The sequence below is a fragment of the Pristiophorus japonicus genome, chromosome 13 (assembly GCF_044704955.1).
Source record: "Pristiophorus japonicus isolate sPriJap1 chromosome 13, sPriJap1.hap1, whole genome shotgun sequence".
NCBI lineage: Eukaryota > Metazoa > Chordata > Chondrichthyes > Pristiophoridae > Pristiophorus > Pristiophorus japonicus.
Window position 1 is genome coordinate 21798530 of NC_091989.1, and position 25719 is coordinate 21824248.

General features: G+C 43.3%; 1 protein-coding gene across 1 annotated transcript in view; it reads right to left on the reverse strand.

The window, feature by feature from the left end:
- Positions 1 to 10270: 10270 nt before the first annotated feature.
- LOC139278451 (NACHT, LRR and PYD domains-containing protein 6-like) overlaps positions 10271 to 25719 on the reverse strand; it is a 28876-nt gene continuing 13427 nt past the window's right edge. Inside the window, exons 6-9 of the mRNA XM_070897242.1 lie at positions 20728 to 22468; positions 19630 to 19716; positions 17005 to 17172; positions 10271 to 12349 (exon numbers count right to left, since the gene is read on the reverse strand). Of these exons, the coding sequence (XP_070753343.1) occupies positions 11926 to 12349; positions 17005 to 17172; positions 19630 to 19716; positions 20728 to 22468 (2420 nt within the window). The 3' untranslated portion in view covers positions 10271 to 11925. The remainder of the gene's footprint in view (positions 12350 to 17004; positions 17173 to 19629; positions 19717 to 20727; positions 22469 to 25719) is intronic.

Below are 25719 nucleotides of genomic sequence, written 5' to 3' on the forward strand. Positions count from 1 at the left end.
TCCTTTTCATGAGTAGCTCAGTCTGGAGCACCCCTGTGAGCGAGTAGGGTCTTGTGCGGTAGCCGAGCAGTACTCGTGACAGGCGGGTTTGGAGTGAGCCTTCTGTGACTCGTTTAAGGCTCTGTTTGATTGTTTATACTGCCCGCATTGCCTGCCCATTGGAGGCTGGTTTAAATGGGGCCGAGGTGACATGTTTGATCCCATTGCGGGTCATGAATTCTTTAAATTCAGCACTGGTGAAACATGGCCCATTGTCACTGACCAGTATGTCAGGCAGGCCTTGGGTGGCAAACATGGTCCTCAGGCTTTCAATGGTGGCGGTGGCGGTACTTCCCGACATTATTTCACATTAAATCCATTTTGAAAAAGCATCCACCACCACCAGGAACATTTTACTGAGAAACGGGCCCGCATAGTCGACATGGATCCTCGACCATGGTCTGAAGGGCCAGGACCACAAACTTAGTGGTGCCTCTCTGGGCACGTTGCTCAACTGAGCACACACGCTGATTGCCGTACACAGGACTCTAAGTCAGAGTCGATACCGGGCCACCACACGTGGGACCTGGCTATCGCTTTCATCATTACTCTACCTGGGTGTGTGCTGTGGAGATCCGAGATGAACGTCTCCCTGCCCTTTTTGGGTAGCACTACGCAGTTACCCCACAACAGGCAGTCTGCCTGAATGGACAGCTCGTCCTTTCGCCGCTGCAGTGGCTTGATTAGCTCTTGCATTTTAACGGGAATGCTGGCCCAGCTCCCATGCAGTATATAGTTTTTTTTTACTAGGGACAGCAGAGGATCTTGGCTGGTCCAAGTCCTAATCTGGCGGGCCATGGCAGGTGATTTATGATTTTCAAATGCTTCCATGACCATCAACAAGTCTGTGGGTTGCGCCACCATCAACAAGTTTACAGGCTGCGCCATTTTCACCCCTGTGGTGGGTAATGGTAGTTGACTGAGAGCATCCGCACAGTTCTCGGTGCCTGGCCTGTGGCGGATGGTATAGTTATACGCTGATGGTGCGAGTATCCAGCTTTGTATACGGGCTGAGGCATTGGTATTTATCCCCTTGTTTTCAGCGAACAGGGATATGAAGGGCTTGTGATCGGTTTCCAGCTCAAATTTGAGGCCAAACAGGTATTGATCCATTTTCTTTACCCCGAACACACACACGCTAATGCCTCTTTCTCAATCATGCTGTAGGCCTTCTTGGCCTTAGACAAGCTCCTGGAGGCATAGGCGACAAGTTGCAACTTCCCCGCAACTTTAGCTTGTTGTAATGCACACCCAACTCCGTACGACGACGCATCACATGATGGCACAAGTCTTTTACATGGGTTATACAATACAAGCAGCTTGTTGGAGCATAAAATGTTTCTGGCTTTCTCAAAAACAATTACTTGTTTTTTTCCCCATACCCAGTTCTCACCTTTATGCAATAACACATGTAGGGGTTCTAAGAGGGTGCTTAACCCCGGTAGGAAGTTACCAAAATAGTTGAGGAGTCCCAGGAACGACCGCAGCTCCGTGATGTTCTGTGGCTTGGGCAGGTTCCTGATAGCCTCTGTCTTGGCGTTTGTCGGCTGAATGCCATCCGCCGCGATCTTTCTCCCCAAAAACTCCTCCTGTTGCCATGAAGACGCATTTCGACCTCTTCAGCAGCAGCCCTATGCGATCCAGTCACTGGAGGACCTCCTCCAGGTTTTGTAGGTGCTCAATGGTGTCCCGACCCGTGACCAATATGTCATCCTGAAAAACCACTGTGCGTGGTACCGACTTGAGTAGGCTCTCCATGTTTCTCTGGAAGATCACTGCAGCCGACCGAATTCGAAACGTGCATCTGTTGTAGATGAACAGTCCCTTGTGCATGTTGATGCAGGTGAGGCCTTTCGAAGACTCCTCCAACTCCTGTGTCATGTAGGCCAAAGTCAGGTCGAGCTTGGTGAATGTCTTGCCTCCTGCCAGCGTCGCAAATAGGTCATCTGCTTTAGGTAGTGGGTATTGGTCCTATAGCGAGAAATGATTAATAGTTACTTTATAATCGCCGCAAATCCTGACCGTGCCATCACTTTTGAGTACTGGAACAATCGGGCTGGCTCACTCGCTGAATTCCACTGGGGAGATGATGCCCTTGCATTGCAGCCTGTCCAGCTCGATTTCCACTCTCTCCCTCATCATGTGAGGTACCGCTTGCACCTTGTGGTGAATGGGTTGTGCCTCTGGGACCAAATGAATCCGCACCTTTGCCCCGGAAAAGTTTCCAATGCCTGGCTCAAAAAGAGAAGGAAATTTGTTCAGAACCTGGGTACATGAGGCCTCATCGACATGTGATAGCGCTCGGATGTCACCCCAGTTCCAGTGGATTTTGCCCAGCCAGCTCCTTCCAGGCAGTGTGGGGCCATTGCCCAGGACAAACCAGAGTAGCAGTTTGTGCACTGTGCCCTCATAGATGACCTTGACCATGGCGCTGCCCAGGACAGTGATGAGCTCTTTGGTGTACGTTCTCAGTTTCGTGTGGATGGGGCTCAGGGCTGGTCTGAGTGCCTTGTTGCACCACAGTCTCTCAAACATCTTTTTACTCATGGATTGGCTAGCGCCAGTGTCCAGTTCCATGGCTACGGGTAAGCCATTCAATTTTACATTTAGCATTATAGGTGGACATTTTGTCGAAAATGTGTGCACCCCGTGTACTTCAGCATCTGCCTCCTCTCTCTGAGGCTCGAAATTGCTTGGATCCACCATGGACTGATCTTCCTCTGCCATGTGGTGGTTAGCAGGTTTTACAGAGCTTGCAGCTTGTCTGCAAGCACATTGGAGGTGCCCCATTGTTCCACAGCTCTTGAAGCAGCATGAATAGGCTGAATGGAAGCCTCCACAACGCCAACAAGGTGTGAATTGCCTTGCATTCATCCTTTGTTGCGGACTCTGAGTCATCTGGGTCACCTGAGGCCTGCTGGCAGTTGCAGACTCGTGGTTTCTGCCCTGTACATTTCTGCTCGCAAACACAGTTCCAGTTAATGTATGAACATTGCTAGCACTTGTGTGCTGAGAGATTTGTTTGGTGTTATCACTGGTGGACATAAACGCCTGTGCTATCGCAATGGCCTTACTGAGGGTCGGTGTCTCTACAGTCAAAAGTTTTCGTAGGATGGTCTCGTGGCCAATGCCCAGTACAAAAAGTCTCTGAGCATTTGCTCCAGGTAGCCATCAAACTCACATTGTCCTGCAAGTCGCCTTAGCTCGGCGACGTAGCTCGCCACTTCCTGACCTTCAGATCGCTGGCATGTGTAGAACCGATACCTCGCCATCAGCACGCTCTCCCTCGGGTTAAGATGCTCCCGAACCAATGTACACAGCTTCTCATACGACTTATCTAAGGGTTTCACTGGAGCCAGAAGATTCTTCATGAGGCTGTAGGTCGGTGCCCCGCAGACTGTGAGGAGGTCCGCTCTCCTTTTTGCAGCGGTTCCTTCTCCGTCCAGCTCGTTGGCTACAAAGTACTAGTCTAGCCGTTCAACATAGGCTTCCCAATCCTCACCCTCCGAGAACTTCTCCAGGATGCCCAGTTTGCTGCATCTTTGCGTTGGATTCGTATACTCGTCGCCAGTTATTGTGTTCCTAACACAGATGACACTGCACACAGGGAGGTTAAAGTAACAGTGACCTCAGTCTTTATTAAGACACTCCAGAGTGCTGAAAAGGCCTTAAGGGCCGGCTTATATACAGTGCTCCCAATGGATACTGGGATCCCTTGGGACTTCAGGGCATGCACTCCCTGGTGGCGAAGCATGGGAGTGCATGCTTTACAGATACACAACAGAGAAGGCAAGTCTTGAATAGGCAAAAGTATGGATGAGAGTTTCAACGACAGTGTGGGTGAGGTAGGGACAGAGGAAGGCAGAATTTCAGAGTGGAAACAGGCGATCTTGGAGAAGAACTGATTGTAAGGATAGAAGCTCAACTCACAATCAAACAGGATACCGAGCTTGGCCACTTTCGGGTTCAGTCTAACCAAACAGATTTATAAGGATGATACCAGAACTGAGAGGTTATAACTATTAGGAAAGAGTGAACAGGCTGTGGTTTTGTTCTCTAGAAAAGAGATGACTGAGAGGTGACCTGATAGAGGTCTTTAAAAGGAAAGCAAATTGTGAGGAGGACACAAAAAATCTGCAAAGGGATATAGACAGGCTAAGTGAGTGGGCAAAAATTTGGCAGGTGGAGTATAATGTGGGAAAATGTGAGGTTATCCACTTTGACAGAAATAACAGAAAAGCAAAGTATAATTTAAATGGAGAAAAATTGCAAAGTGCTGCAGTACAGAGACCTGGGGGTCCTTGTGCATGAAACACAAAATGTTAGTATGCAGGTACAGCAAGTGATCAGGAAGGCAAATGGGATGTTGGCCTTTATTGCAAGTGAGATAGAGTATAAAAGCAGAAAAGTCCTGCTACAACTGTACAGGGTATTCATGAGACCACGCCTGGAGTACTGCGTACAGTTTTGGTCTCCATACTTAAGGAAGGATATACTTGCATTGAAGGCTGTTCAGAAAAGGTTCACTCAGCTGATTCTGGAGATGAGGGGGTTGACTTATGAAGATAGGTTGGGTCTATACTCATTGGAATTCAGAAGAATGAGAGCTGATCTTATTCAAACTTATAAGATAATGAGGGGGCTCGACAAGGTGGATATTTCCACTCATAGGGGGAAACTAAAACTAGGGGACATAGAATAAGGAGCCGCCCATTTAAAACTGAGATGATGAGAAATTTATTTTCTCAGAGGGTTGTAAATGTATGGAATTCTCTGCCCCAGCGAGTAGTGGAGGCTGGATCATTGAATATATTTAAGGCGGAGATAGACAGATTTTTGAGCGATAAGGGAGTGGGCAGGGAAGTGGAGCTGAGTCCATGATCAGATCAGCCATGATCTTATTAAATGGCAGAGCAAATGGTCTACTCCTGCTCCTATTTCTTGTTCCATACCGCATGGAATGGTTGGGAAAATTAGCATAGATTCATTTAACAGGAAGCTAGATATACACATGTGGAAGAAAGGAATAAAAGGTTATGTTGATGGGGTGAGACGAAGTAAGGTTGGAAGAGCGTAAACACTTACATTGACATTATTGAAAGAAAGACTTTCATGACCACCGGATGTCTCAAAGCACTTTACAGCCAATGAAATACCTTTTGAATGTCGTCATTGTTGTGATGTGGGAATATTGGGCCGAATGCCCTGTTTCTGTGCTGTAAAATTCGATGTAAACAGTCAAAGGTGAAATTAAGGGCCCCAGTGTGGAGTTTCAGCATAGAACTGAACAGGATGGTTTCAAATTTGGTTGTTTAATTGGAGAAATTCTGGCTCGTCCGTGACTTGATGTCAGACAGCACAACCGCCGTGGAGGCAAGAGTGGTGGCAGAGATGTAAAGTTGGATGTCACAGGTTTACAAATGCAAGCTGACCACATGCTTCTGGGTTTTTGAGAGGCAGTATGCAAATGAGGAGTAGGAGGGTGCCAGGGCATGCCAGAAGAGAAGCCATTGCAGGAGATTGCACGGCTTTGCGCATTCTACTTCTCTCGTGCACATGTGTTGTGTCCGTCGTGCGTTTGCGTTTGTGTGCATGTTTCTCGACCTTTCTCTTTCTTCTGTTCCTTTTTAAATACTGTTTTGGTTCTGATGAAGCAACTGCGCCTGAAATATTAACTAGTCTGTTCCCTTCACATTGACTGACCTATTGAGTGTTTCCAGCATTTTGCTTCAAATTTCCAGCAACTGCAGTTGTTTTGCATTTTGTTTATATACAACAAATTGCATTTAGTCTTCAAAGTAGTAAAACATCCCAAGTTGGATTTGTGAAAGGGAAATCATGCTTGACAAATCTTCTGGAATTTTTTGAGGATGTTTCCAGTAGAGTGGATAAGGGAGAACCAGTTGATGTGGTATATTTGGACTTTCAGAAGGCGTTCGACAAGGTCCCACACAAGAGATTGATGTGCAAAGTTAAAGCACATGGGATTGGGGGTAGTGTACTGACATGGATTGAGAACTGGTTGTCAGACAGGAAGCAAAGAGTAGGAGTAAATGGGTACTTTTCAGAATGGCAGGCAGTGACTAGTGGGGTACCGCAAGGTTCTGTGCTGGGGCCCCAGCTGTTTACACTGTACATTAATGATTTAGATGAGGGGATTAAATGTAGTATCTCCAAATTTGCGGATGACACTAAGTTGGGTGGCAGTGTGAGCTGCGAGGAGGATGCTGTGAGGCTGCAGAGCGACTTGGATAGGTTAGGTGAGTGGGCAAATGCATGGCAGATGAAGTATAATGTGGATAAATGTGAGGTTATCCACTTTGGTGGTAAAAACAGAGAGACAGACTATTATCTGAATGGTGACAGATTAGGAAAAGGGGAGGTGCAAAGAGACCTGGGTGTCATGGTACATCAGTCATTGAAGGTTGGCATGCAGGTGCAGCAGGCGGTTAAGAAATCAAATGGCATGTTGGCCTTCATAGCAAGGGGATTTGAGTACAGGGGCAGGGAGGTGTTGCTACAGTTGTACAGGGCATTGGTGAGGCCACACCTGGAGTATTGTGTACAGTTTTGGTCTCCTAACCTGAGGAAGGACATTCTTGCTATTGAGGGAGTGCAGCGAAGGTTCACCAGACTGATTCCCGGGATGGCGGGACTGACCTATCAAGAAAGACTGGATCAACTGGGCTTGTATTCACTGGAGTTCAGAAGAATGAGAGGGGACCTCATAGAAACATTTAAAATTCTGACGGGGTTAGACAGGTTAGATGCAGGAAGAATGTTCCCAATGTTGGGGAAGTCCAGAACCAGGGGTCACAGTCTAAGGATAAGGGGTAAGCCATTTAGGACCGAGATGCGGAGGAACTTCTTCACCCAGAGAGTGGTGAACCTGTGGAATTCTCTACCACAGAAAGTTGTTGAGGCCAATTCACTAAATATATTCAAAAAGGAGTTAGATGAGGTCCTTACTGCTAGGGGGATCAAGGGGTATGGCGAGAAAGCAGGAATGGGGTACTGAAGTTGAATGTTCAGCCATGAACTCATTGAATGGCGGTGCAGGCTAGAAGGGCCGAATGGCCTACTCCTGCACCTATTTTCTATGTTTCTATGTTGCTTCACAGGAGTGCAATCAAACAAATAGGTTATTGTGTCCAGTTTTGGGTGCCTTTAGAAAGGATGTCAGAGGAGAGAGTAGAAGACCATTCACTAAGATTTAACAGGTATGAGAAGCCTTGTTACGAGGAGGAGAGAGAAAATAAGGCTGGTTTCATCCGAACAAATATGGTTAAGAGGAAATGGAATAGAGGTGTTCAAAAGCTATCAAGGGTTTTGATATGGTAAATTGGGAAAACTATTTCCACTAGTTGGTGAGCCGGTAACTAGAGGGTGCCAATTTTTTGAAAAGGTAACAGAGAGTAGACAATGGTAATGCAATAGATGTAATTTATCTAGATTTTCAAAAGGCCTTTGATAAGACACCCCTTAATAGACTGATGAACAAGGTCGGAGAATGGATAGCTAGCTGGCTTCAAGACAGAAAAGAGATAGTAAGGGTCAAAGGTAGCAGAAGGTGGGTAGTGGTGTTCCACAAGGAATAGTGCTGGGACTACTGTTGTTCACAATTTATATTCATGATTTAGACTTTGGAATCCAAAACACTTTCTAAATTTGCAGATGACACCAAATTGGGGGAGATAGTCAATACTGAGGAGGACTGCAACAAATTACAGGAGGACATTAATAAACTTGCAGAATGGGCATTAAATTGGCAAATGAAGTTCAACACAGATAAATGCGAGGTATTACATTTTGGTAGGAAGAATAGGGAGGTCACTTATTACTTGAAAGGTGCGAGTCTGGGTGAGGTAGCAGAACAAAAGGATCTTGCTGTACAAATACACCAATCACTAAAAGTAGCGACACAGATTAGCAAGGGCATAAAAAGTGCAAACCAAGCACTAGGGTTTATTTCTAGAGGTATAGAATTTAAAAGTACAGAAGTTATGCTAAACCTGTATCGAACCTTGGTTAGACCACACTTGGAGTACTGCGTACAGTTCTGGTCGCTATATTATAAAAAGGATACAAAGGCACTGGAGAGTATACAGAGAAAATTTATAAGGATGATATCAGAAATGCGAGGGTATACATATCAGGAAAGGATGATCAGGGTGAGTCTCTTTTCTGTTGAAAAAAGGCTGAAGGGTGACCTAATAGAGGTCTTTAAAATTATGAAAGGTTTTGATAGAGTAGATACAGAGAGTGTTTCCACTTGTAGGGAAGAGCATAACTAGAGGCCATCAATATAAGATAGTCACCAAGAAATCCAATAGGGAATTCAAAAGAAAATTCTTTACCCAAAGAGTGGTGAGAATGTGGAACTCACTACCACAGGGAGAGGTTGAAGCGAATAGTATAGATGTATTTAAGGGGAGGCTAGACAAGCATAGGAGGGAGAGGGGAATAGAGGGTTAAGCTGATAAATTTAGATGAGGAAAGATGGGAGGAGGCTCGAGGGGAGCATAAACACCGCATGGACTGGTTGGGCCGAATGGCCTGTTTCTGTGTCGTATATCCTACGTAATTTCAGATAATTATCAAAAGAATGAAGGGTGGCGGTAGGATAATGTTTTTTTAAAGCAGAGGGTACCAGAAAGTGGTGGAAACAGTATCCATTTAAAGGAAGTATATATATTTGAAACATTAAAAAAATGAAAGTGTTTGGAGAAGAAGCAGGGGTATGGGACTATGTAGCTAGCTCTTTCAGAGAGCCAGCACAGGAGCGATGGGCTGAGGGGCCTCATTCTGTGCTGTAATTCTCTCAATGAATATCATGTGGCTTGAGGGAGATTGGGGTAGGGAAGGCAGGAGACTATTCTGGGTAAAAAGCAGGAGTAAGGGAAACCTGGGGCAGGGGAGGCAGTGGGACAGCTGGACAAGCAAGAGAATTTGGGGGTAGTAGAGGGAGAAGTGATATTGCTTGAGAGGTCAAGCCGTCTCCAACAGTTACCAGGCTGATCACACACCATGTGTATTTAAGTCTGCAGCCCTTGGGTTTCAATTTGTGGGCGCTGTGCTGGGGAATGGGAATGGGAGTGTTGAGTGACCCTGAGAGAGGAGACTGTCAAACGGAAACCAAGGCTTTGGTTAAGCAGGTTGGCAGAAGCCATGATGTTGTGTTGGATGGAGAGCCTTAGGACAGGGCGTTCGAGGGTGCTGGTGGTAGTTTTTGTTTTCAAGGAGGATAAAGGTCAAGGGTGTGGGAACTGGCACAGGGGAAACACAAACAGTGAGAGAGTGATCAGAAATTACACTTTTTTTAATCTGTGGGGAGTTCAAGTGCAGGGTGATGGTGACTGAAGAGGTGGAACAAGTGAGTTTATATGTAAGCTGGAGTTACGAAGGATGATGGGTTGCCTAATGTGGAAGCTCATTGTAGAGAGATTTTGATGAGGAAGTTGCCAGGTGTTGTGGAGGTTGATAAACAATGAGAACTTTGAAGGAGAGGCAGGCGTCGTAGTGGTGGGTGTGGTAGTCCAAACAGGAGAAAGTGTCAGAGGTGTCAGTTGATCAGTTGAGATGGGATCTAGAAATAAAAGACACACTGCTACCACAGCAGAGGGCGGGGAATGTGGTGGGACATGTAGCTGGACAGGGAGTCTCTGTTAGGATAAGGATGAGGGGACCCCTTATTTGTAAGGCAGCTGACATTTTGAAGTACAGTATGGAGTGGATGGGTAATGGGGAGCATGAGAACTATTAAGAGGAACGGGATAGGGATTGGAGAAGTTTAATTCTGGTCAACACAATGTACCGGAGAGAATGATGCTGCACTGGGAAACAACAACTTGTATTTATACAGCCCTTAACGTAGTAAAACGTCCAAGGTGCTTCACAGGAGCATAATCAAACTAAATTTAACACTGAGCCATGCAAGTTATTAGGCCAGGTGAGCAAAAGCTTCACCAACGGGGTAGTTTGCAAGTAGCGTCTTGGAGGAGAAAGAGATAGGGAGAAGATGATGAGCCAATGTTTCCGAGTGACAAGGCAATTGTGTTTGGCTGCGCAGCCCTCTATTGTTGAATAGCTCACCGGGCTATAAAGAATGACTATTAGTAAAGTTACTGGAGGTTTGATGATGCAAGGGGCAGGGGGGGAGGGGAGGGGGCTGGAGTGCACAAGATCAAGAACCAGGAGAGGAGCTCAGAAAAAATTGGGAGAAAAACATGAGTGAATTTAAACTTTATTATTCCATACTTAAAGTAAAGCTTTGTTGTACAGCATATTACAAAAATAAATTGCAGAAAAAGACAGGCATTTCATCTTCTGCTCAACTCTGCTTCCTTCTCAGCTCTCCCTTCCCCCTCATGCTGTTTGCTATGTATTGATGCTTGGGGTCACTAGAGACCAGGGGCGCCACTGTCAAAGGTCATCGGGCTGTATATAAGTGCTGGTACCATGCCATATAGTCACTTTGGGCAGGAATAAAGTGGACCAGGTTTACACCCGAGTGAGTTTACAGTAACAAGTCTTTCGAGTCATTATATACATAACACCGTTTGTGAACAAGAATTTATTTCTCCTTCATAAAGGCATCATTTAACAGTCACCATAATTATACCATAGGGGGAACGAGCAGAAAAAGACTAAGGTAAAACAAAATATAAATTTATTACACTGTGCTTTAACTATTTTAATGCTTTAAACACTACTCAGAAAGATTTCTAAAGTATAATGATCAGATCATATATGTTCAGTAATGACTACAAGCTATCATCATAGGCAGTCCCTCGAACTGAGGATGACTTGCTTCCACGTCAAAAAGTTCACAGGCGTTTCAATGATGGACCTAAAATTCCAGTTCCGAACTAAATCTTGAAGGGTGGACGATGCCTGTGCATGGATTTTTTTAACGGGCTTGACAGAGCTAGGTCTCTGTCCAGTAGCAAGAGTTAACCAGGACGACTGGAGACCTGCTCTGCTGCACGGACCTAGTGCACACACATATCGCAGTGTGGGCTGGCCCGTGCTGCCCCTGGGCCCTCGTCTCTTCTGGGCCCCAATCTCACGCCTCTCCTGGGCCCCGATCTCGCCACTCCTGATGTACCTGCCCACGCTCCAATCACTGACCTGGACCTTGGTGACTTTTCACTGCCGTTGCTCTCCTGCTCCAGCATGTGCTGCTCCCTGGAGTGGTATGCTGCCATGCTGCTCCTTCCGCTCCCCGCTACAAGTACACGGTTGCTGGCCATGCCTTCAGCTGCCTCGGCTCTAACCTCTGGAATTCCCTATCTAAACCTTTCCGCCTCTCCCTCTTTCTTTAAGGTGCTCATTTAATCTACCTCTTTCACCTGTCCTAATATCCTTTAATTGGCTTGGTGTCAAATTTTGTTTGACAATGCACCTGTGGAGTGCCTGGGGATGTTTTACTACATTAAAGCTGCTATATAAATGCAAGTTGTTGATACTCCTTGTGGAGGATTCCTGGCACTCCATGTCAGTTCTCACTGGCATTGAATTGTCAAACCAAGATAGCACATTATCTGAGCCACACAATAGATGCAAAACTACAACTCACATGCATATCGTGTCCTTGATAGACAGAGTGTCCCAAGGCTCAATACAAAGCAGTAGTAAGAGGAACAGAATATCTAGCTAGGGGAGAGTTTAGGAGGGCCAACTCGGCATTGGGCAGATAGGGAGGTTTGGAGAAGATTTTAAAGTGGAGGAGCAATACCATTATTGAGGGGAATTTAGAGAGCTGGGCCGTAGCAGCTAAAAGCCAAGTCGTCAATTAAAAGGCTTTTGCAAACGAATAATGCAAGGTCTCGCTGAATGGCTCCCACAAATTTGGGAAACTCCAGCCACCCATATGGAATGCAGATTTTACTCCCAATCCAGAGAAACTAAACATGTGTAAAACACATTTAAAATAGGACCATGGTCAAGGTGGGGAACTTGCTGTGAAGGGGTGGGTGGATTAGCTTCCAAGTGCTGTGGTGTTGTGATTTCTCTCTTGCACAGAAGTTTGTTAATATTTTCTCTTATGCTCGCGACCCGAGTCTTTGTTCTTTGGTCCGTTATGTAGCTCTCGTCTCCAAGGTCTTTCAGTATAGCCGCCATGATTTTCTGAAGCCATTCCTGTTTATACTCCTGGCTGTGAGTGAGTAGCTGTTGAATCTGCTTTTCAACCCGGTGTAAAAGTTCTTCATCTTCTACGATCTTAGTGACGATCTTCAGACCATGCCCCAACTCTTCAACTTGTTGAATATTTCTCTGCCCGAGGTCACCAAATTCATTTACACACAAGCTGAAAATGACAAAGCAATGATCTTTAGGAAAAGTTTCAAGCATACATATATCCTCCAATAAAAAGACTTGCATTTATATAGTACCTTTTCATGACTACCGGAAGTCTCAAAACGCTTTTGAAATACTTTTGGAGTGTAGTCACTGTTGTAATGTGGGAAACACGGCAGCCAACTTGCACACAGCGAGCTCCCACAAACAGCAATGTGATGATGATTGGGGGATAAATATTGGCCAGGACACCAGGGATAACTCTCCTGCTCTTCTTTAAAATAGTGCCATGGGATCTTTTACGCCACCTGAGAGAGCAGACAGGGCCCCGGTTTAACGTCTCATCCGAAAGACAGCACCTCCGACAGTGCAGCACTCCTTCAGCACTGCACTGGAGTGTCAGCCGAGAGATATGTGCTCAAATTCCTTGAACCCGCAACCTTCTAACTCAGGCGAATGTGCAACCGACTGAGCCACAGCTGACACAAAATGTAGGAATCAGAAAAAGCCACTCAGTCCACCCGGCTCACCTTGTCACCCAGGTCTTATAGAATCATAGAATGATACAGCACAGAACGGCCAATTCAGCCCATCGTGCCTTTGAAAGAGCTATCTAACTAGTCCCACTCCCTGCTCTTTCCTCATAACCATGCAATTTTTTCCTTTTTCAGGTTTTTATCCAGTTCCCTTTTGAAAGTTAGTTTTAAATCTGCTTCCATCTTTCAGGTAATGCATTCCAAATCACAAAAACTCACGGTGTAAAAAAGAAAGTCTCCTAATCTCCTTTCTGGCTGTTTTGCTAATTATCTTAAACCTGTTCAGAAGCAAAATACTTTGTTGGATGTTGGAAATGTGAAAGAAAAACTGAAAACGCTGGAAATATTCAGCAGGTCAGGCAGCACCTGTGGAAAGAGAAACCGAGTTAACATTTCAGGTCGATGACCTTTCGTCAGAACTGAAAAAAAGTTCGAGATGTAACAGGTTTTAAGCAAGTGCAGAGGCAGGGAAAGGGGGGGAGGAGAGAAAAGAACAAAAGTGAAGGTCTGTGATAAGGTGGAATGCTGGAGAGGTTAAATGATAAACGGGATGATGGTGCGAGGCAAAAAGAGATAGTAACTGGACAAGTAAAGAAAGAAATGATGGGCCTAGAAGAGGTGTAGATGAGAATAGCAGAATCATCATCAATGTGAGAGAAAAAAAATAGGGGCCGAGGTTAAGATCTAAAATTGTTGAACTCCATGTTGAGTTTGGAAAGCATAATCGATAGTTGAGGTGCTGTTCCTCGAACTTCGGCTGAGCTTCATTAGAGCAGTGTAGTAGGCTGAGGTCCGAGTGGGAGCGGATGGGAGAATTAAAGTGACAGGCAACGGAAGCTTGGTGTCACGTTTGAGGACCGAACAGAGGTGTTCCGCAAAGCGGTCACCCAATCTGCGTTTGGTCTCCCCAGTGTAGGGGAGACCGCATCGTGAGCAGGGAATACAGTATACTGAATTGAAAGAAGTAGAAGTAAATCGTTCTTTCACCTGGTCAGAGTGTTTGGGGCCCTGGACAGTGAGAAGGGAGGAGGTAAAAGGGCAGGTGTTGCACCTCTGGTACTTGCACGGGAAGGTGCCATGGGAAGGGAAAGGTCTAGTGGGGTTGATTTGAGGAGTGGACGAGGGAGTTGTGGAGGGAGTGGTCCCTTCGGAATGCTGGGAGTAGAGGGGGAGATGTTGTGGTGGTGGGATCATACTGGAGGTGACGGAAATGGCGGAGGATAATCCATTGAATGTGGGGCTAAGGGAATCCTATCATGGTTCTGGGAGGGACCGGAAGGTGTGAGGGCAGAAGTGGTGGAAATGGGACAGACATGGTCGAGGGCTCTGTCAACCACGGTGGAGGGGAATCCTCGGTTGAGGAAAAAGGAGACATATCGGACACACTGGTATGGAAGGTGGCGTCGTCAGAACAGTTGCGACCTGCTGAGTATTTCCAGCATTTTCTGTTTTAATATTAAACAAAAGTCCTCTAGTTAGCTTCCTTTCTGCCAGTGAAAAATGTTTCAAACCCCCTCCAAACACTTTCCAGTTTTGCTCATCCACCAAATGCACATTCTTTTACTTTTTATTAAATCAGTGATCAATCCAGTTCCTCCTTGAATGCATCACTTCAATCAGCGTCCCTTGTACTATTGGGCCTGCTAACTATGCTACAGCTGGAGTCTCCTGTCAGAACGTGCTCTCATGTCTATGAAGGGCCCCGTTTGCCACAGTGCAGAATAATATAGATTTGGCCTTGTCTATAATACCAGTTGCTCTTTGTATGGTGCAGGGACCCTGTGGAGGCTGAGAAAGACAAGAAGAGCTTCCCGAAGGTGTACGGTGTAGGGACCGAGGCCATTAGTGAGGGGTAGTATCTATGACAAGCCAGCTTTGCCATGTGGACAATTGAGCAAGTACAGAAGGAATTAAAATAAACTATTTAGTTGTACATTCAACAGGTATGAGTGTTAAATACTATATAGAAACTTTATGGGATATTCTGGATAAAACATCATGGGGAGTGTTGTGGAAAAATATTTCCGAGACTGTATAATATATAAAGAGAGGTTTATTAAATCGGAGACAAAGCTTTGGGAGAAGTGTTAAAGACCCCTGTCTTTGAACCAGCTTCTTAATTTGGTATCTCCAGTGAGGTTCTTTTATCTTACAAATTACGTCACTTTACATCACATGTTTTAGCACTAGTCCTTAAGTCTAATCATCGCATTGCAAGGTTTGCAAAGCTTTTCATCCAAGGCTGAGTTCTTGATATAAACCAGCTTTCATTGTGACAGGGCATTATAAACAAGGGCAGGCCTTTTGGCACCAGTATAGACAAACATACTCAGCACTTATCTCTCCAGTCGTTCATTATCTCACTTTCCTATCTCCATAACTCAAGGCCAGCATACCTTGAAGTCTAACTGTGTTTTTTTTATATAAAGCATAATGCATCAGTATTGTCCCTTACAAAATTCATTAAAGGGGAAAATAAAAACAAATGTTTGGTCCCGTATACTAGTCAAGTATATGTCCAAAAATCCGCTCCAACAGGGAGCATGCAATGGGCGATACGTTAAATGGAATTTGAACCTACCAAGAAAGTGTGGTTGGAAGTTGTTGAGGAGGTCAGCAGTAGGAGCCTAGTGCCACACTCCTGGATGCTGTGCAGGAAGAACTTCAATGACCTAACCAGATCAAGAAAGGTGAGGAGTGTGCCACATTCCCCTACATCCTGCTGTCCGCTCACTGCCATCTCAAGCTACGCTGTCACATCACCCCTCATACTCACTTACCTTTTCTAGTCTCTGATTATGCACTTCCTCACATCTCCCATCACCATCTGGACTGGTATATGCAGCGAGAATGATTTAGCTCCTTTCTCGACTGGTCTTGATTCAAACCCTTCGATTCAGGGAAGTGGTGAGAGGCTCAGGCCCCGGAGACTGGCCCTGCTCCCCATGGCTTTGTAATAAGCAGTCCAGCTCCTCTGCATCCCATAGTCTTGTGAAAAAGATTCTATGAGGACCAACTCGAGTGCTCCCAGAAGATAGTACAGGAAAGTTAAACTGAATGCTACTTCAAATGAAACCGTGACAGTAGCAGAGGGAAACTAAGGTTCCAACTAATAGAAGGTAAATTTAAGAATGTTGAGAATGAAACAAAAACAATGGAATTTATTTCGAGGAAGGATGGTGGAGATGAAAAACTCTGAATCATGTCTGGAATCTTGTGATGGGCAGTGAGAGGAGCAAACTGCTGTCTCCATGAATGGATGAGCTAAGGTGTTTCGACTGGTCTCCCTCATCTGCATCCATCTTGTGATCACTCCAAATTTTCTATTGTGTCAGGACTAAATACTAAATATGGCATCTTCCCTGATAGTCACTGGATGTCTGAGAAAAGGCAAGTGGGCAAACTTCCATGGCATTATTAGTTTCATGTAGATTCCTGTCCTACCAACAACAGGAAGTTCCTTAACAGATTTAGGCATGAGATTTTTTTTTTCCAGTGCCTTTATCACCGAGTTCCAATTATAACCTTGTTCTATTGTTCAAGATAGCTCCGTGTAAAGATCCTGAGCTACCAATCACCTAATCACACGGCGGTGCACACTTGCTGCAGGTGGCAAAGACTACAAGGGAGATGGAATAAAGTTTTAATTTCTGTCCTCCTCAACCAAAGGTGCTATATAAATGTAAGTCTTTCTTTCTTTATCAAAGTAATGCATCATCAATCACTTCACCACAGCAAAAGGGTCCAGACATTTTAGGGCTGAACAGTGCAGGTTGGGGTAGGGGTACGATGGCGGGGAGCATTTGTGTCACATTCCCAACACATTTCCCCCCTACCCCCCTCCATTCTCCATTTTTATTTGCCTGAATTTAGGCACAGAAGGCTGCCCACCCCAGAGGAGAATGGGCCTAATTTAAATGCCAGTAGAGCCAATGATGTCATTGGGACACGTGTGTTATTTAAACGTGGGCCCAACTAAGGCCTGCAGTCTCAAACTCTTGAACACACACACACACACACACACGCGCACGTATGTACATACACATCCATGTATACACATGCACATGCGTACACATATACGTATGTGCATACACAAGTACGTATATACACACAGATACTGCATACTTACTAGAGCTTCTCAAGAGTTTTGTTGTAACTCAGGTACTGAATCATGTTCTCTGTGCCTTCATCTGCAATCCCATTATCGTACAAACGAAGGGATTTCAGGCTTTGGTTTTTTGCCAGAGCTTTCCAAAAAAACTGAGCTCCTCTGGAACCAAAACAGTTTGTGCCGCTTCTAAACCAAAATAAATTCAGAGATACAAATGACAGATTAGATTTTACGTAGGATATACAGCACAGAAGCAGGCCATTCGACCCAACTAGTCCACACCAGCATTTACGCTCCATTCGAGTCTCCACCCCGCCCCCCCCCCCCCCATCTTTCCTCATCTAACTCTATCAGCATAACCCTCTATTCCCTTCTCCCTCATATGCTTGTCTAGTTGTCTAGCCTCCCCTTAAATGCATCTATACTATTTGCTTCAACCACTCCCTATGGTAGTGAGATCCATGTTCTCACCACTCTGGATAAAGAAGTTTCTTCTAAATTCCTTCTTTGATTTCTTGGTTACTATCTTATTGATGGCCTCTAGTTTTGCTCTTCCCCACAAGTGGAAACACCCGCTCCATGTCTACTCTATCAAAACCTTTCCTAACTTTAAAGAGCTCTATTAGGTCATCCCTCAGCCTTCTCTTTTCAAGAGAAAAGAGACCCAACCTGTTCATCCTTTTATTACTATATCCTTGTAAATATTTTTTATACCCTCTCCAGTGCCTCTATATCTTTTATATAATATGATGACTAGAACTATACGCAGTACTCCAAGTGTGGTTGAACCAAGGCTTGCTACATGTTTAGCATAACTTCTCTACATTTCAATTCTATCCCTCTAGAAATAAACCTTAGTGCTTGGTTTGCTTTTTTATGGCCTTATTAACCTGCACCGCTACTTTGTGATTTGTGTATTTATACTCTGAGATCCCTTTGCTCTTCAACCCATTTAGATTCTTATTTTCCAAGTAATATGTGACCTCCTTATTATTCTTAGCAAAAGTAATACCTCACATTTATGTGTTGAAATTCATTTCCCAATGATATGCCCATTCTTCAAGTTTATTGTTTTCTTGTAATTTGTCCTTCCCTGCTCTCCACCGCCCCCACCCCCCACAACTTGGTGTCACCTGCAAATTTAGAAATGTTTTTTTTAAATTCCAATGTTTAAATTGTTAATATAAATTGTGAACATTGGTCCCAGCACTGATCCTTGTGTGACCCCACTTTCTACCTTTTGCCATTCTGAATAACTACCCTTTCTGTCTTGAAGCCAGCTAGCTATCCATTCTGCTACCTGTTTCCTGACTCCACATTCTCTGACCTTATTCATTAGTCTATTGTGTGGTACCTTTATTGAAGGCCTTTTGGAAATCTAGATACATGACATCTACTGCATTGCCCTTGACTACTCTCTCTGTTACCTCTTGAAAGAATTCAAAGAGGTTGGTCAAGCAAGACTTTTCCTTTTGAAATCCATGTTGACTGTTCATTATTATATCTTTGGTTTTTACATGTTCACCTATTTCTCCTTTAGTATGGATTCCATTATTTATCCTATCACTGATGTTAAGCTGACTGGTCTGCAGTTCCCTTGACAATTTCTATCTCACTTCTTAAACATAGATATTATGTTAGTTATCTGCCAGTCTTCTGGCACTACACCTTTTTCTAATTGTTAAATGTGTGTAATAGTGCCACTGTTATCTCTTCTCTAGATTCTTTTAAAATGCGTGGACATAATCTGTCCGGACCAGGGGTTTTACCCTGTTTGAGTTTGATTAGTTTATTTTAAATGCGGTTATATGATTTCTAATCTCATTTTGCGATGTCATGTCCACCTGACCGGTCTCCCTGATAAATACTGAAGCAAAGTAATTATTTAATATTTCTGCTATTTCGCTATCGCTGCCTGTGATTTTATCCTGACCGCCCCTTAGTGATCCTATTCCCACCCTGATTTTCTTTTTTTTTTTAATTTATGTGCCTGTGGAATATTTCATTATTTTGTTTTATGTTCCTTGATGATTAATTTCATAGTTCCTCTTTGCTTTCCTAATTGTTTTTTTGACTTCACTCCTAATCTCTTCATCTTCCCCCTTATCATGCTCTCCCCTGCTGTCCATGGACTTAGTGTATGCCTCTTTCCTTACCCTCAATTTTTCCTTTGTATCTTTATTCATCCATAGTGTCTCATTACTGTTTAGCTTGTTCTTGTTTTTAAACAGAATATATTTTTCCTGGACTCTGTTGAACACTATTTTAAATGTTTCCCATTGCTGTTCTACATCATTGTTTGCCAATATTGTTGTCCACTTTATTTTTCCAAGTTCTATTCTCAGTCCCTCAAAATCAGCTTTTCTCCAATCTATTACCTTGGTCTTCACAATTATTATCTTAAAGTGTATATTATGGTCACTATTGCCTAGATGTTCCCTTACTTTTACTTCTCTTATCTGCTCTGGTTCAATCCCCATTACTAAATACAATAGTGGATCCTCCCTTTGTCGGGCTTCTTGCATATTGGGTTAGAAAGGAGTTCTGTACACATTAAGGAACTCCATTCCCTTATCCCCTTAAAAAATTATATTGAAATATGAGCAGTGTTAAAAACATAATTATGTGATTGAAAAAACTCACGACAATGTCTCAATATTGCACTTTGGGTCTTGAAGAATGTTGCTCAATATCTCTGCTGACTTCACAGTCAGATTGTTGGAGCTTACTCTGTAACACAGGACCATGAAAACAATTAAGAGTTTTGAATACCTGCCTAACAAGGATCTCCAACCGCACATAGTGCTGACTGAAAGAGCAGACAGAAAATACAGAATTGTAGAACAGTTACGAAAGCACAGTTTCTGGCCCATTTCATATGATTTTAGACAGGCAGGGTAAATGTACTTTAACAATTGGCTTCAGAGAGCTGGATCTTTAAAAGATCCAGTGTTACTGTCAGGAGATTGCCGAATACACAAAACTTGATTCAACTATGCTTACAATTAGAGGGTAGCTATCTGCAAGAGTATAGGTAGGTTGTTTTGACATGCAAATCAACAAATTCATAAAGCTTTACATTAGAACTGATCAAATTGTTAGTCCTCTTTGATACAATGGATATTTGTGCTGCAGCTACTGTCCTCATCAGAAATAACAATGAAAAAAGCAACAACTTGCATTCAGATAGCGCCCTTTACATGCTCAGCATCTTGCAAAACATTTCACTTATTACTTTTGCAGTGCAGTAACTGTTATTTTGTAGGCAAACACAGAGTTAATTTGCGCCCAACGAGGTCCCATAGACAGCAGTCAGATTGTGTTGATTAAGTGATATATGTTCGCAGTGTCTATTGACACCACTGTGAGCCAATGAATTGGAGGCGGGGCACGACTTACAGCAGGACCTGCAGCCAAACAGTGCATTTTACAGCAAATAATGCAACAGCACAGCAAACAAAGTCTATTTAGAGAGACTATTTAAAGAGTCTCTATAAACTTCAACAAACAGAACTCAGGTGTAAAATCAGTCAGTCACACACAGCAGAATTACCTAATCATCTTCATGCCGGCCTGGAATAGTGTTGTCACTATATGCAGGCATAAATGTTGGCCAGGACAGAATTGAGAGAGAAAATGCATGACATAACAAAGTGCGATAAGAGATGGTACACAACAGAGCACTCATAAATGCAAGACTTTAGTATATAATAGATTGTAAACAATTCCATTTTTACTCACAAAACAGTTTTGCACTTGAATAGCACCTCCTTGAGCTGTTTTATTCCGTCATCCCCCAGGGTACAGAGTCTTAAATCCAATTCTTCCACAGTGGAATGACTGAGACAGTAACATAATGCAGAGATGTCTAGAGGACTCAGAGAAACGTTGAGAAACTCTACACGTTTGATACGAGGAGATACTTCTGCTGTTACAGTTGGATCATGCAGTTCAAAAAGACATCGCATTAAATTCAGCAACTCTGACTTCTTAAGGTCTCGCTCGAGACAGTTTTTGAACCATGTTATGAGAGCTCTGGCTGTAGAATAAGTGAGAGGAGCTGTACAGTTCCACAACTTGCCGTCTCTTCCTGTTGTTAACAAGCCCATGAGAAATCTGGTGAAATTGCACAGTTTCTCTGTGTGTTCCGGCTGAAATGATTGCAGATAAAATTGGCTATTTTGATTCCGTGGCGTTTCCCCAAAACACCAAAGATCCAGACATTTGACCAACTCTTCAGCATCATCATTCAGTGAAGTCGCACAATACAACGCTGCAAACTGCTCCTTCAGCACAACATGGTGGAACTCAAAGATAGTTTGATCTTTACACTTTTTCGAGATAAGATTTGAGAAATACTCTGAAAGAACTTCTGGGTCTATTTCATAGGCATCCAGATCATCTTTATTCATTTCAAGTTTCCCTGACAGCAATTTATTGAAGGATAGTTCCCCCAGTTTCAGGACAGTGTCTTGAAGCACTTTTTGTTGCTGTTCATTCTTGGAATGATCGATAGTGATCACCATCTCTTCTGATGAATGTGTAGAACCAAGTGAACTGCAGTTAAACAGGCTGTAAAGGAACAGAGAGAACACTTTGCTGTTTGTGATTGGCATACTTGCTGTCACCTGAGGACAGCAGTCCAAAATATTGCACAGGATGTAACTGTTGAGAGGATTAGAAGCCAGGCAGGTGATGGTCTCATTTTCTGTAAAGTGCTTATACATTTCTGCTGCCCTTTCCTTTTCCAGATAGAACACTTCACAATATTTTTTCAACTGATCATTGATAAACCCAGAGATAATAAGGATGCAATCAAAATACTCCTTGTTAGATTCTATCTGCTTGGTGTTCCATCGGGAGGTAACCAATACCTGTGCCTCTGGAAGGAGATCCCTGGAAATTATTTTGGACACAAGAACATTTACTTTAGCCTCAGTGTCGATGTTAAAATTACTATCCGGTGGATCCCATTGCAACTGATGTCTGAATTCATCCAGTCCATCCAAAATGATCAACACATCATGAGGGTTCCGGAGAAGTTCCGTTAGGACTGATGACAATGGCTCGCACTGCTTCTTAAGCAGTTCCCGTAGAGTGGTCTTTCCTTCAACCCCATTTAAGTCGTAGAATCTGAAAACAATGATGCACTTGAGCAGCTGGCTTGATTGAGATGCCCACTCTTGATGGATACTGGCTACAGCCCAGCTTTTTCCCACCCCTGCGTCACCTACCAGCAGGGTTCGTTTCAAGGAGCAGTTTTCCGTCTGGGGCAAAGACAGCAGTTGTGTAGCTTTAACTTCTATCGCGGTATTCAAAGCGCCTGCCCACATAAAGTCATCCACTGGGCTCTGCTCCTTGGGGTAGGTGACATTTACGGTTCTGGCAAGTGAGCTGTAGTCTTTGGGCCTGCTACGTGACATTTTGTCAGAGCAATCTGTTGAGTTTTTCAAGACATACTCTTTGTAACCTTGAATGGCATCTGGAAGGGAACGGTTGAATTTCTTGGTCTGAGTAGGTGTTTTATTACAGTGGATTAACAAAACACGGGAAATGTAGGAATCGGAAACGAGCATCAGACATTCAGCTAGTTACATATCCAGACTTTATAAACACCCACCTTCCTCCACGTTTATGTTCTAAACATTATAGAATGTATACGTTCATTCGCTTCTGATTTTATATGTGTTTTGTATATTGTTGCACAGTTGTTGCACAGCTTAAAATATTTGTTGTATTTATGAAAATATTTCTCACATCAAACTCTGATTCACCGGAAAGATAAACTCGAAACTCCCGATGAACATGTATACAGTGGGGCTGCTGGGAGTGTGTTTACAACAACTTGCATTTATATAGCACCTTTGATGTAGTAAAATGTCCTAAGCTGCTCTACAGGAACATTATCAAACAAAAAGTAGTAAGCCTGAGGATTGTGAGAGCTTTAAAAAAAACAGCAAAGGATGACCAAGACATTGATAATGAGAGAGAAAATAGAATGAGAGTAAACTAGCAAGAAATATATAAACAGATTGTAAGAGCAAAAGGAAGAGAAGAGCAAAAGTAAACATGGGTCCCATAGAGGCAGAGACAGGAGAAGTTATAATGGAGAATAAGGAAATTTCAGATATTAAACAAATATTTTGTGTCTGTCTTCACAGTAGAAGACACAAAGAACATACTGGAAATTGTGGGGAACCAAAGAGAGTGAGGAACTTAAAGTAATTAGTATTCTTAAAGAAAAAGTACTGGAGAAATTAATGGGACTAAAAGTTGACAAATTTCCCAGACCTGATGGCCTACATCATAGTGTTTTTAAAGAGGTGGCTGCAGAGATGGCAGCTAGAGATAACGGATCTTCCAAAATTCCCTAGATTCTAGAACGGTCCTGGCGCATTGGAAGGTAGCAAATGTAATCCCACTGATCAAGAAAGGAGGGAGAGTGAAAACAGGGAACTATAGACCAGTTAGCCTGGGATCAGTAGTAGAAAAATGCTAGAGTATGTTATTAAGGACATGGTAATATGGCACTTGGATAATCACAATTTGATTAGGCAGAATCAACATGGTTTTATAAAAGGGAAACCATGTTTGACAAATGTATTACGAGTGTTTTAAGGGTGTAACTAGCAGGGTAGATAACGGGGAACCAGCGGATGTAGTATATTTGGATTTACAGAAGGCATTCGATAAGGTGTCACATACGAGGTTATTACATAAGATTAGGGCTCGTGGGATTAGGGGTAATGTATTAGCATGGATTGAGGATTGGTTAACAGACAGAAAACAGAGAGTAGGGGTCGTTGAGGGAGAGAATTGGGGGTGGAGCGGTTGGGTGGGAATATTCAAATGTATTTGACATTTCGGAAGGATAGGCAAAAAGGAAAAGGAGGTGGGGTAGCTCTGTTAATAAAGGATGAGATCAGTGCAGTAGTGAGAAATGATATTGGCTCAGAAGATCAAAATGTAGAATCAGTCTGTGGAGATAAGAAATAATAAGGAAAATAAGTAACTGGTGGGAGTAGTCTATAGGCCCCCGAACAGTAGCTACACTGTAGGGCAGGGAATAAATCAAGAAATAATGGAGGCTTGTAAGAAAGGTATGGCAATAATCATGGGCGATTTTAATCTTCATCTTGATTGGACAAATCAAATTGGCAAAGGTAGCCCTGAGGACGAGTTCATAAGAGTGTATTCGGGATGGTTTCTTAGAACAATACGTTGTGGAACCAACCAAGGGAGCAGGCTATTTTAGATCTGGTAATGTGTAATGAGATAGGATTAATTAATGATCTCATAGTAAAGGATCCTCTAGGGAAGAGTGATCATAGCATGTTAGAATTTCAAATTCAGTTTGAGGGTGAGAAAGTTGAGTCTCAAACTAGTGTCCTGAACTTAAATAAAGGCAATTACAAAGGTATGAAGACAGAGTTGGCTGAAGTGCACTGGGGAAATAGATTAAAGGGTAAGACGGTAGATAAGCAGTGGCAGACATTTAAGGAGATATTTCATAACTCTCAGCAAAGATATATTCCAGAGAAAGATTCTAAGAGAAAGATGAACTATCCGTGGCTTACTACGGAAATTAAGGATGGAATGAAATTTAAAACATAGGAGTACAATGTTGCGAAGATTAGTAGTAGGCCATAGGATTGGGAAATTTTTAGAAACCAGCAAAGGACGACTAAAAAAAATAATAGAGAGAGAAAATAGATTGAGAGTAAACTAGCAAGAAATATAAAAACAGACAGTAAGAGCTTCTACAGGTATATAAAAAGGAAGAGATTAGCTAAAGTAAACATTGGTCCCTTAGAGGATGAGACTGGGGAATTAATAATGGGAAACAGGGAAATGGCAGAGATTTTGAACAAATATTTTGTATGTGTTTTCATGGTCGAAGATACTAAAAGCAGCTTAATAATAATAGATAATCAAGGGGCTATAGGGAGGGGGAACTTAAAACAATCACTAGAGACAAAGTACGAGGCAAACTAATGGGTTTAAAGGTGGACAATCCCCCAGACCTAATGGCCTGCATCCTAGGGTCTTAAAAGAAGTGGCTGCAGAGATAGTGGGTGCATTGGTTGTAATCTATCAAAATTCCCTGGATTCTGGAGAGGTCCCAGCGGATTGGAAAACCACAAATCTAACAACCCTATTCAAGAAAAGAGACAGAAAGCTGGAAACTATAGACCAGTTAGCCTAACATCTGTCATTGGAAAATGCTGGAGTCCATATTTAAGGAAGTAGTAGCAGGATATTTAGAAAATCATAATACAAATCAAGCATGGTTTTATTAAAATGGAAATCATGTTTGACAAGTTTTCTAGAGTTCTTTGAGGATGTAACGAACAGGGTGGATAAAGGGGAACCAGTAAATGTAGTGTATTTGGATTTCCAGAAGGCATTCGACAAGGTGCCACATAAAAGATTACTGCACAAGATAAGAGCACACAGGGTTGGGGTAATATATTAGCATGGATAGAGGATTGGCTAACTAACAGAAAACAGGGAGTTGGGATAAATGGGTCATTTTCAGGTTGGCAAACTGTAACTAGCGGGGTGCCACAGGGATCAGTGCTGGGGCCTCAACTATTTACAATCTATATTAATGATTTGTATGAAGGGACCGAGTATAATGTAGCCAAATTTGCTGATGGTACAAAGGTAGGCGGGAAAGCAAGTTGTGAAGAGGACACAAAGAATCTGCAAGGTATATAGATAGGTTAAGTG